Source organism: Glandiceps talaboti, chromosome 13, assembly GCF_964340395.1.
Source record: "Glandiceps talaboti chromosome 13, keGlaTala1.1, whole genome shotgun sequence".
In the NCBI taxonomy this organism is placed as follows: domain Eukaryota; kingdom Metazoa; phylum Hemichordata; class Enteropneusta; family Spengelidae; genus Glandiceps; species Glandiceps talaboti.
Genome location: NC_135561.1, coordinates 6,418,518 through 6,431,017, shown reverse-complemented (window position 1 = coordinate 6,431,017; position 12,500 = coordinate 6,418,518). Strand labels below are relative to the sequence as shown.

At 36.6% G+C, this 12,500-nt stretch overlaps 1 protein-coding gene across 2 annotated transcripts in view; it reads left to right on the top strand.

The window, feature by feature from the left end:
- LOC144444534 (uncharacterized) overlaps nucleotides 1-12,295 on the top strand; it is a 35,253-nt gene extending 22,958 nt beyond the window's left edge. Inside the window, exons 24-35 of one of the 2 annotated variants that reach the window (XM_078133982.1) lie at nucleotides 838-954; nucleotides 1,629-2,015; nucleotides 4,167-4,286; nucleotides 4,585-4,692; nucleotides 5,018-5,140; nucleotides 6,045-6,222; nucleotides 6,952-7,065; nucleotides 7,287-7,336; nucleotides 8,254-8,419; nucleotides 9,127-9,401; nucleotides 10,260-10,390; nucleotides 10,920-12,295. In XM_078133982.1, coding sequence (XP_077990108.1) covers nucleotides 838-954; nucleotides 1,629-2,015; nucleotides 4,167-4,286; nucleotides 4,585-4,692; nucleotides 5,018-5,140; nucleotides 6,045-6,222; nucleotides 6,952-7,065; nucleotides 7,287-7,336; nucleotides 8,254-8,419; nucleotides 9,127-9,401; nucleotides 10,260-10,390; nucleotides 10,920-11,105 — 1,955 coding nt within the window. In that variant the 3' untranslated portion in view covers nucleotides 11,106-12,295. Of the gene's footprint in view, nucleotides 1-837; nucleotides 955-1,628; nucleotides 2,016-4,166; nucleotides 4,287-4,584; nucleotides 4,693-5,017; nucleotides 5,141-6,044; nucleotides 6,223-6,951; nucleotides 7,066-7,286; nucleotides 7,337-8,253; nucleotides 8,420-9,126; nucleotides 9,402-10,259; nucleotides 10,391-10,919 lie in introns of those variants that run through there. The other variant, XM_078133983.1, reaches the window with a different exon arrangement.
- Nucleotides 12,296-12,500: the final 205 nt, after the last annotated feature.

The window sequence follows — 12,500 nt, the reverse complement described above, 5'->3', positions numbered from 1 at the left end:
CATATTTACTACTCTTATGTTTTTTGACCTGTGACCTAGCCTCAAGTTATGCACATAAACGCTCGTACGGTTATTTCGATGAATATTTGCATTCCTAAAAGCTGTTGCCAATTGTAAATTCCATTGACACTTTTGGAGAGATGAACAATCAAAACTTTTCTGCACTAGGTAACCCTAAAAAAATAAATTATGTTCGATGGTAAAATTTCCAGGATTTCAGAGCTGCTAATTTTTTTTGCGTGTCACCTCACTCTTCCACCTTACGTCGTCCCAGGTTGCCTACGAAAAAAACTGTGATATAATTGTTCGTTCGACAACAAAACATTTCGAAACGTTCGCTTGGCATTTGTGTCCGAACTTGCTCCAAGGCTAACATGTAGCCCCCCCCCCCCAGAAGATTCAAACTACTTGGAAAGTATAATAATACAATGCCATGGCAATGCATGATACTTTCTCATACGTCATTTTCCCCATTGTTTACTAACCAACCCTTATAAAAAGCGTCACGTTATATCACAGAAGTTCATCATTACAATAGCAATACTTCTTTTCATCTTGTCCCAACCATATTTCTGAAATGCTAGAGCAGTTTTCATTCTGCGTAGTTCGAAGGTTACATGTCAGTCATTATAGGGCCCCATATCACTGGAAACAAATATTCTACACTAGTACTGGTCTGAAGTTTGGACAATGTATGAAATTGTCTTGATAAAACACAATAATACTTCTTTGTTATAACTACGTAAGTAACCACGTGACACAGTAAACATTTTATAGCAAACCACTTTTTTGACAGTAGCATGTGTCTATTTTCATTGAAAAAAAAATATATTTCAGATTGTACGGATGAACAATTCCAGTGCCTAGAAGGATTCTGTATTCAGTCGGATCTGCGTTGTGACGGTAAAACAGATTGTCCTGGACCAGGAGATAATAGTGATGAAGATAATTGTGGTAATTTTGATAATTCATTTTCTTTAGCAAGTTCCACCCATACATACATACATACATAAATACATACATACATACATACATACATACATACATACACACACACATTCAGACATACATACATACATACATACATACATACATACATACATGCCTTTACATACATACATACATACATACATACATACATACATACATACATACATACATACATACATACATAAAACCATCTCATACGATGTTCTTTTACACATAGATTGCAGACCAACATTTTTCTGGCAATTTATTTTGTAGTGAGCATCTAACAGATCTTACTAAATATTTTCAACTTTTTATTGCAAAAAAGTCGAAGTGACAAAGAAACTAGAATTCATTCCAGAGCAGAAATATCACTCGTCATAGTGTCGTTCATTAGTAAAAACTAGGCAGAGTAAACAATCATCTGTTTGCCCGTACAATATACACACCCGTGAAGCTTGACATCCTTCATCGAATTTGTAGAGTACGAATACATAGATACGTCAAAGAGAAGCTTAGACAGACAGACAGACAGACAGACAGACAGCAGAGAGTCCATATAGGTATATAATAGATTACTGAATTGATAGATATTTGTTGATATTATTGCTATCAATTATTGATTGATTAATTCATTTAATTTTGTTCATAAAATGTAGATGATTTCGTACCATCCTGTGGTGGAAACCATATCTTAGACACGGATCAACCAATGGTGAATCTCAATTCACCAACTGAAGAATCCGAAGAAACCTATCCCAATTCCATGTCTTGTACCTGGCTGGTAACATTAGCTGATAATAGTGACGGATACGAATACCTCAGTGTCGACTTTACATATCTGGATACCGAGGTGTGCTGTGATGGCCTTAGTGTTGGCTTTGGCGATGATCCAACTGAATCTGATACGAAGATAGGAGATTATAGAGGAACAGAGGGAAGAAGCTTTACTTTCAGTGGAAGAAAATTGTGGTTTAAATTCACATCTGATTTGAGTATCACAGCTAAAGGATTTAACCTCATAGTCGCGGCGTCACATGGTAGAGGTCGGTGTATATACATTTATTATATTTCAAACAGTCTGAAATACACAACAGTTAGCAATTGTAGAATGAGAATTTAAAAAAAATAAAAAATAAAAATGAAAGAAAAATAAGATAAAAATAAAACAACAATCACTGAAAGAACGAAAAAAAAAGGATGAAGTCCCACTATGTTGATTGGGCTACCAGCCGCTGCCTATTCACGGGCGCGATCCCACTACTGCTCCACACGGAGACTTTTGCCTGCTGCGTTTCCGCCCTGGGCCAGTACGTCTCTCATTATACGACCTGGTCGTCACGGCCTCCGCCAAGGTGACCATATCGATGCCGAGCTTAACACGGACGTCCGATCTCCATAGAACAACGACAAGCAGAACTCCCAATCTCAAACAATCCAACATCCAGGCCTCCTAGTAACTAGATTACAGGCGCACGCCACAACGCCCAGCCGATTGAGCCATGATTTCTATAAAATATAAACATTGTAGTACGTGAAGAGAGTACAATAGTTCGTTGACCTACTGTTTAGGGCTTCCATTTTGTGAGTAGGGTGCGCGTGTCATACAAAATGTTTCGTATAGCACAATATCGATCTTCTTCTTATATAATATATTTGTGCATGATATAAGGATTGTCCTGATAGCCTAAAAGTAAGCAGTCAAATGCACGGTGACTTAAAAGCAATCACCATTGTTTGAGACTGGCGAACACCTCACGTCACCCGCATTACGGAAATGGATTCGCTCAAGGACGTTTATTACAAGGGTTTCTGGGATAGCATCCTTTGTATGCTACCGCCGTCACGGTACCGGTACACTGCAGTGTGTATACATTGAGGTTGTAGTTGTAGATTTATACTGTACAGTATACCGTTCTCTAAAAAAGTTGAAAAAAGGTAAAAAAATGGTCATAAACATTCCTATAAAGTGAAAAATTGATATTAATTAAATCACCAGCGCACTATCAATTTTCACGATTGAAAATGTGGGTTTGCTGTCACTCCCAAGTACTGAACACATGGATTTAATTTTTACAGAAAAAATAAGCCGCAAATTTTTAAGTAGAAAGTTTACACTCAGAGTTTATCGAATATTGTTTATATTCAATTCTTGGCGCTTACTACGTCTTTTGAAAATAAGACCGAATAATAATATATTGTTCATTAATAGTATTGATACGCCAATTGCATGCATGGAGTTTTTTTTAAATCTACGATATCGTACGTCTAGGTTTGTTTTTGTATTCAGAAATTCAATTCTGTCTTGATGCCGACTTTAAATCCATTGACCGCTCGCGAGTATGGTGTTGAAGGATTCGTTGATCGGACATTACCCAAACAATGAGCCGGCCGAGCGCCATCAACGTTAACTTGTCAATTTATTTCGTTGCTTGCATTATCTGATCAAACATTGCCGCTTATGGCGCTCTTCAACCTCGTTGGTGAAACACAGGTTATACCGGGTGAATTCTCACTCAGCCTAGTTTATCGAAAGGAGGGGTTACCGGGGTATATTCGATGAAGATAAATAAATGATTCGAAATAAAAAAAAAATGTAGAAAATGGATTTCAAACGTGTGGAAACGCGAAAATAATTCAAAATTACACCAGTCTGATAAAATGAACTCTCAATACTAGGATTACGAATGAATGAAGCACACACACACAAACACACACACACACACACACACACACACACACACACACACACACACACACACACACACACACACACACACACACATGTACATGAGATATATCTTCTGTCCATATCTTAAACATCAACAAATAGGAATAGCTATTTTTCTTACCTAAGAAAATACAGTTAAGGCAAGCCAAGTGTTGCAATATAAAACAACTTGTTCAATATTTATGTGTCGGTATTGATGCATTTCACTGACTTTTATCATTGGTTCTTGTATTTTTAAATATTATTTGTCTAATTGTAAAAAAAAAAAATCACGCTAAATTGTTTTTGTTGGTACCGTCTATTTGTCAATATCTAAACGTGTTTTTGGTAATATATAATGTTGCATTGAAAGTTAAAAGATCGCATTGCAGGGTTGTTTTTGTGGTTATTGTTGTTTTTGTTGCTATTGTCTTTGCTGGTGTTGTTGTAATATTGGTTCGTCTTGTGATATTGACTACTATTTCAGAATGTTTGGATGGTATCCAGTGTGCAAACCAGAAGTGTGTAGATAACATGTACATGTGTGACGATTTGGACGACTGCGGTGATGGAACTGATGAAGACACAATGGAACTGTGTCGCGAAGGTAACTATTAGTTAAACCTCCTTATCTTATCTGTTCTGTAATTTTTTTAAAAAAGGGACAGAAGAAAAGTCCCCCTTTTTCTGCAAAATATGTTAAGCCCCTTATCACAAATAGTAGACAAAACAATTTGAATTGTGCGGATCAAACTTTAAGGATGACATTCATATCCCATTAACGAATATACGATCAAATAACATTTGTTAAGTATAAATTTGTTTTTATTAAAAGTGTGATATATACCGCCAATGAACCAGGCCATTCTCCTTTTAATATTTGATTTGTTAATTTGTTTCATTAGCCTGTGGTAATTGGCAATTTGCTTGTACGAGTGGTGAATGCATACCGTCATTTCATCAATGTAATGGTTTTGATAACTGTGTGGACGGTAGCGACGAGGAGGAATGCGGTAAGTAATCAGCACAAGCAAAGTCATACTAACTGAGATTAGATATAAATACATTGTCATTTTAAAACAAAACTGGAGAGGATGGCAAAACAATTAATTCTTAGACCGAAATGGCGAAAAGGGAGGACATTTCCATGATGTTTTATTTATTTACCTTTGACAAAAGTCAGGTAGTCCACATAGGTGACGAACACCTATAACCGCGAACACCAAAACAAACATATAATATAGAACATACACTCTGACTTATAAATATAAACATTCACTTGCAGATCTGTTCATGCGAACATCATAACTCCTACATGAATACTACTTTCCCTTGTAGAAACTGAATGTGCAGAGTATAAATTTACTTGTACGGTGTCACGACAATGTGTGGACATCGAAAAGCAATGTGATGGTAACTTGGACTGCGATGACGGTTCTGACGAGGAAGCCTGTTACTCGGGTAAGAAAAGTATCTTTTACGACACAGAGCTCTAAGTAGTCTGTAAGGTACGCCGTGACGGGGCACCCTCACACATCGGCCAACCCCTACCAGAGAGAGAGGAGGCCGGTGAGGGCAAAACGTCACGACGTATCTTACAGTCTAAGCTCTAAGAGGTCGTTATAAAATTGTCGAAGTTTGTGAAAGAATGATTTCTGCGTATACCAAAATCAAACTTGAAACATGTTTTTGTACTACTAAAAATTATCACGTGCCATGTGTGCTTTGAAGTGGGTATAAACACGCCGATACATTGGTTAGTGTAATTTCTGTATGAACAATCTCCTTATACAAAATGATCACTGACATTTTTTATTTACTTCGTGGGAAAAGTACTACTGATAAGTGATGAAACAATATGTATCTAGCATGTTTACATCGAAATCTGTGTTTTTGCTTCACTGTCTAACTAACTGCGCATGCTTGAAATTCTAGTAACAACAAACTAGTAATTTGGTCATGCTCCAATCGGCACGCCTGTTTGTAGATATTTATATCTTATTTTATTCGCTAAGATAAATTATGTCGGTATTTGATTAAATATTGACTTCATTTGAATACAAGTGAGTGAGGCTGACGTACGTTATCACTCTCCATTGCAACCAATCAGTTTGAGTGTATTTTCACACCACATTAACCGTTTGCTGTTGCTATAGCAATACAAGCGGTTAGTGAGACTGATAAACAAAATCACACATCGCAATGTAAACAGATGAAAACTTCCTCGAAGTATATATTAAGTGCCTATGACTTTCAATTATAATTCACTGGCTTATGCAAGAAGTTCACGACTTCTGACTACTAAAAGAAGAACACAGATTTGAATGGTTGTTCACTGACTGTGTAACTTTTTTTTGTAAAACAGTGAGGTTGGGGTTGGAAGGGTCTGGATCAGCAAGTGAGGGAACATTATTCGTAAGTATTGTCGGTGAATGGCTTCAGGTGTGTAAAGACGTCATCGCTTCTGATGGCACTGTCATGGAAGACGACGTGTGGAGAAATGAATACGGTCCAACCATATGTACCAGCCAACTTGGATATGAGTAAGTTATGACGAGACAAACAATGTGTAATACCATATATAGACCCTCCACATACGTTTGCGTAAATGTATGATACGTTGTAAAGAAGGAGTGAAACGTTACAAATAATGTATGATGCGTTTGTTTGTTCGTTTTTGTTTTTTGTTTTGGTTTTCCATAATCACGTGTGAATCTACCCATATATACTCAATAGTACGTGCATACATATATGCGAACTTTTTTGTACTCGTTATCGAATAAAGTGTGTTCCATGCTGTGATATACCGTATCACGTGCACTCATTGCCACGGTTTACGATATTAATACAGACGACTTGTTGGTTAGTAGGATTAAGATACGTCTTTCAGAGTCGTATGGTAGACGAAGCTCACAAATTGCCTACGGGCAAAAAAACCCCGAAATTTTGTAAGCTATCCTTATATCGTGACAATCTGATTTAAAATCCTAAGTACAAAATAAGTGTACAATCCACATCATAAAATGTTCTGACTTGGCATATGCAATAGAAACATTCCTCTATCCAATGTAAGGGATTGCGTCTTCGGATTTGGAACATTTCCACTCTCACGTTCCGCATGCGCAAAGCCCATATTAGCGTAGTATTATGGTTAGGTTTGGATTTAGGTCTAAATATGCATAAACCCTTTAAGCTTATTCTGAGCTCTATGCATAGTTCGATTTTCTAAATGTAATAACCCAAACGACGTGTAATTTTCCATCAATCAATAGGGAGATGCAAGATGTTCAATTTGTTGACGAAGGAAGCAGTCCAACAAATGGATATGAATATGCCGCCATTTCAGAATACCAAGCAGATTATTCAAATGTTATGTTTACAAAGACGTAAGTATATATACATGCACAAATATAACATTAACCACTTTCTACATGTACACAGCTAATTTATAATTCAAACTTTGTAATGAATAATCATATATTGCTTAAAGATGCTACCGATTAATGAATCTGTTATTTGATTGGTCATTTCAATTGACATATACATGATAGTTTACTCGCGGTTGATTGTTCATTGTTCTTTACTAATTAATTTACTCTTCATTCAGGTCTAACTGTGGCAGCGGAAAACTTGTTCATCTAATCTGCAAAGAGTTTGGTAAGCGGTCCGATCATTTATAATTACAAACGCTGGTTAAGTTTGAGTAGATCTAAATGTTCATACAGTCAGAAAAAAAACGTAGTGTGGGTCATAGCTTGTGTATTTTTTTCTTCGATTTCAAACGAGAACATTATATTTAGTTTGTATTGTTCCTGCGTATTAACTTGAAGGTATCTGCTGTAGTCGGTCTTAGCCTTTTTTCGGCGCTAGATTTGTTTTAAATGAACAAGTTCCACTAACATACTTTTAATAGTCCTCTTAGACTAGTTGTCATATGTCTATTATTCAGCGGAACGTGAAAGTTGTTAACAGTTACCCTGAATAATAACGAAACGGATGTGTTACATGCAAGTAGTGCTTACTTTCGTCAGCCAATTCAAATTTGCCAGACATATCTTAAATTGCTATTCCACCAAATTGTTCATTGCCCAATAATACAACTACGGTATTAGTTTATACTTTTGCAGATCTCACGACCCCTTCTAAATCAACGTACGAATTGAAGTAATTGCCAACTAATCTCGTCACCACTAGTAAATATTCTCCGCCGTGGGCCACAATGGCTTTAATTGGGCAACAAAACATGATACACACTGATAAATATTGTTAATACAGGCTATTGAATTTGCGATTACCGTTACAGGTGTAAGGAGCGTTACTTGTCTGCTTTAGAGATTGCATTCTTCGGCCAAAAATCGCCTTAAACGTACCCTCCCATAGTAAGCAGTGACGACAGAAAGTAACCCTGTTAAACATGCAAGATATTGAATATTTTACGAACGTATTAATTTTCAGCCCCCTGCCTACCCCGAGGAATGCTGATAGGCAATAACGCTGTCGAAACAGCAAGATATTGAATGCTTTACATATTTATTAATTTGCTACAACCTTTTTAATCATTGTGTATTGTCTAGAATGTGGAATCAGAGATGATGGCATTGCAACCCGTATCATTGGTGGCTCTGCCGCTCCATTTGGTGACTTTCCGTGGATAGTCTCCCTCAGAGAGGGAGACGATGGTCACAAATGTGGAGGCACAATACTCAGTCGATACTGGATCATTACAGCCGCACACTGCGTGTAAGTCGTTGCATTTGTAACTACCATATTATTACTGGCCACTGAATTTATCATCTCTTCGATGTAGATTAACACTTAAATATAACTAACTCTTCTTGTGAAGGCTTAATAATGGTCTGCATTTGCGTATACATTGCACATGGTAAATATGCGAGTTCTAAACATGTTAAAGCAAAGACGGATTTTTACTGATCAGAAGTCAAGTTAGCAACTTTTTTTTACATGTTCATGTTTGTCAGTGTTTATATGTTGTTGTTGTTATTTATTATTTATCATTTATTTGCTTGTTTTGTGTGTGTTCCAGAGACATAACTAAGCCCACTGTGGTTATAGAGCACCGTTGCAATTGACATTTCAAAAGAGCTAATTCGATCAAATCATTGAAGTCACAACTCGAGACATTTTGTTTACAACATTTAGGACGTAATGTACATTGTACTTTACAAAGTTATCTAACAGATTTTAATATACACGTGTATTGTTCAGTGTTTTTTTTCTTCAGTTTTTTACTTTTACGCCATATGTTTTACTCTACAGGATTCCATGATTATACTTTTCAGTGTATTCAAGTTTACATTTGTATGCATACTTTTTTGTCTGTCGTTCTTTGTTTACTCATAGACATAATCAAACTGTTATTTACCCTACCGTGGATGCTTATTCTCCTTGTTTGTTTGTTTGTTTGTTTTTATTTCTTTCCCCCTCAGTTTAGATGTAATAATCCCAGCAATCAAGACTGGTATAACAGACATTAATGAAGAAGACTCGGAATACTCACAGCGTGTAGAAGTGGCCGAGACTTATCCTTACCCAGAGTTCATCTGGGCATCACTTAATAACGACATCGGACTGGTCCGTCTGGCTAAACCGTTGGCGTTCAACAAATACGTGCGACCGGCCTGCTTTCCTCCAAGGAACTTGACTTTCAATGATGGTGATTATGCATGGATATCCGGATGGGGTGATGTTTTGGAGAGAGGCCGTGAGTGATATAAACAAGATTTGAAACTTTCTTTAGTATTTGTGTGTATTTTATGTCCTAATGTGTTTTAGTATTTGTAAGTGGACTTTTGTGTGATTGTTGATTTGAAGTATGAGAGCCTCAATGGAAAGAAGCCGACCCTGCAACGCTTTGCGTTGTTTGTAACGCTTATTGAGTTTTTACCCTGAATAAAGATATTTTATAATAATAATAATAATAATAACTTAGCTTTCTGTTAAGTTTTAGAGATATGTGTATGTATGTACGTATGTATGTATGTATGTATGTATGTATGTATGTATGTATGTATGTATGTATGTATGTATGTATGTATGCGTGTGTGTGTGTGTGTATGTATGTATGTATGTATGTATGTATGTGACGCTGAAGGTTGGGTCAAAGGCCAATGTCTCAAAAGTAAGTTTAAACCTGAAAATATGGGGTAGACACTTAAATTGTGTCTCTATGTATGAAAGGTTTTGAGTTATGCAATAAATATTGATTTTTAACTACAAATGTGGCCGCCACTCGATCAAATTTGTATTTATCGCAAAACAAAGTCCCATAAAATTTGTCACCTTGGCGCCATGTTTGAATGAAGTTGGATAATGACGGATAATGGACGGACGGAGCCCATCGTAATAGCTCCCCCCCCCCCCACCTTTTTGGGGATAACAAGACCATTAAACCTGATTACCAGAATCTACAGTCTATCCTAAAGGTCATGGGTTTCATCACGGTAACAAAATGCCTATTTATTATTATTACTATTATCAATTTATCCAGAGTCAAAATTAAAATTTTAATTCTATCATTCGTTAATTAATGTTGTCAATTTTTTCTTTTCTTTATTCTTAGTTCATGATCCAACTAAACTACAATATGCAAGAGTGATAATTTTACCCGACGATGCTTGCAAATTCCACATTTACGTCAAGACAGACGACATGATCTGTTTAGGATATGGACGAAATGTTGGACCATGTTTCGTAAGTCAAATATATTGGTATTTTTTAATATTCCACCGCGGTTGTAAGAGAAGTCATAGTAACAGTGAGTATTATATACAGCGAGTGACTGGGTCAGTGTTAGCTGTTTCTTTATCCCTCACTGAATAAATTAAAGGCAAGAGTTGCATCACTATATCGAAAAGTGACGACGATGAGTTAACGTTGTAAAAATAAGAAAAAGGGATGTTTACATGTTTCAGAAAACATTCTCTGTTCAGCTTTAGTTTGAAAGGATGCCAAAGGATTTTGTAAAGGTTCAACAATGCCATAATACTTCATACATGCAACTTGTCTTGCAAAGGATTGAGTAATAGGTCAGTAACAAACGTACAAAGAGAAAGAAAGGGTCGGAGAGTTCGAGGGATATGGTGGTTGAGCGGGGAGAGAGAGAGAGAGAGAGAGAGAGAGAGAGAGAGAGAGAGAGAGAGAGAGAGAGAGAGAGAGAGAGAGAGAGAGTTTATGCGGGTTATTTTTTACTATCAGTTTCTCCTTCTATTCATCTTTCTAGGGCGATAGTGGTGGACCATTGACTTATCTTGGTGACGATGATCGTTTCTATGTCATTGGTGCTACAAGTTTCGGCTACTCATGCGGAGGTCCGAGAGATCCGCCAGTTTATGCCAGAATTACGTTCTTTTACAATTGGATATCCGAAGTAGCTGATGACGATTTAAGAAAGTGGCTCCCATTGTAAACTTTTGTAATGCTAAGATGAGATGGAAAAAAAGTTAATCGAGAAAACATTAACGCCATTTTATGACAAAATGAAAATGTGATAATCATTAATAGTATAAGCAGAATAATTATGCGAACACAAATGTGAAGAATTTTTTGACATTGAAAACAAAAAGAAGAACCAAAAAGAAATTTGAAAATACTCGTGACATAAGGGTTGTCACTACTTGTCTAGCGACTCGTAGTGAAAAGGGCCACTTAGGTCACTTGTATTTTCCTTGGCTGATATAAAGGAAGAAAAATATTGGGGAATATGTACTTGTATTGTTATACTCTCACTCCCTTCTATATTGTTTATACTGAAGCTAGCAAATTTGGAAAAAAAGTAGTGTTCAAACCCACGTACACTAGATGTATGGTTGTCTCATAGAATATCCAATTGGAATCAACATGACATTGACTGAGCGATATCTATAAAGAAAGACAGGGATCTGGAACGAATCGTTCAAACTTAAGGTAAATTTAACCCCCTTAAGGTCACGTGTCACATACGATCACTACTGAAGTGTACTGTAAAAGGTTCCGGGTAGTTATTTTCTCATTTACGTTTTAAAACAAAGATTGCAACACATACATGTACCTACTTTCATCAAAAGATCATTTACCTATTTTTGCTGATGGTTTTTATTTGATAGGAAATTGATTTACCTGGTCGTAATACATTATGTTCTATCCATCTATTTTAATGGAATCATTTTGTAACTAACGTTGATAAATAATCAAGAAAAAACGATAGGAAATGAGAGTGTGATTTATTGAGCTGGTACCCCCAGCCAACGTCGAGCAATTCTCCTGGTAATTCTGTTTTCAGATTCGATGTCGTACGATTGACGGTCTGGGTTTTCCACTCCCTAGCTCCTGTCATACGCAAACCGGTACATTTCGCATCTTAGCTGGATTCATTCTGTCGCGGCACCTGTTGACCATTTCGTACGTTGTGAACCTCTTCTTCCCGAGCCAAAAACAGATCATTTCATTAGTAACTTCTGAAGACCATAATTGTATACGTCAATGACAACATACAAAACAAAAACAAAATGAAGGACACCACCAAGTGTTGGAGTTCGATGGCTGATGACAGTAATTGCCATGGCAGCTGTGATACTAACCAATATATCCCGATGCACTTATGGGGATGTGAAACAAAACCTAGAAAAGATGTCAATGACCAAGGTTGACATAATTACAAATTTAAGCCAGTATTTTGATAAGTCATAACACAATATATAATTAACATTTCGTCATAAATGTACTATAATAGTTCTAGAAAAGGGTGTCAAACTCAAGTGAAATAGCAAATTATACTGATGAGTGACCGATTACAGAATTTAGACCTTTTGTCACAGACACATGA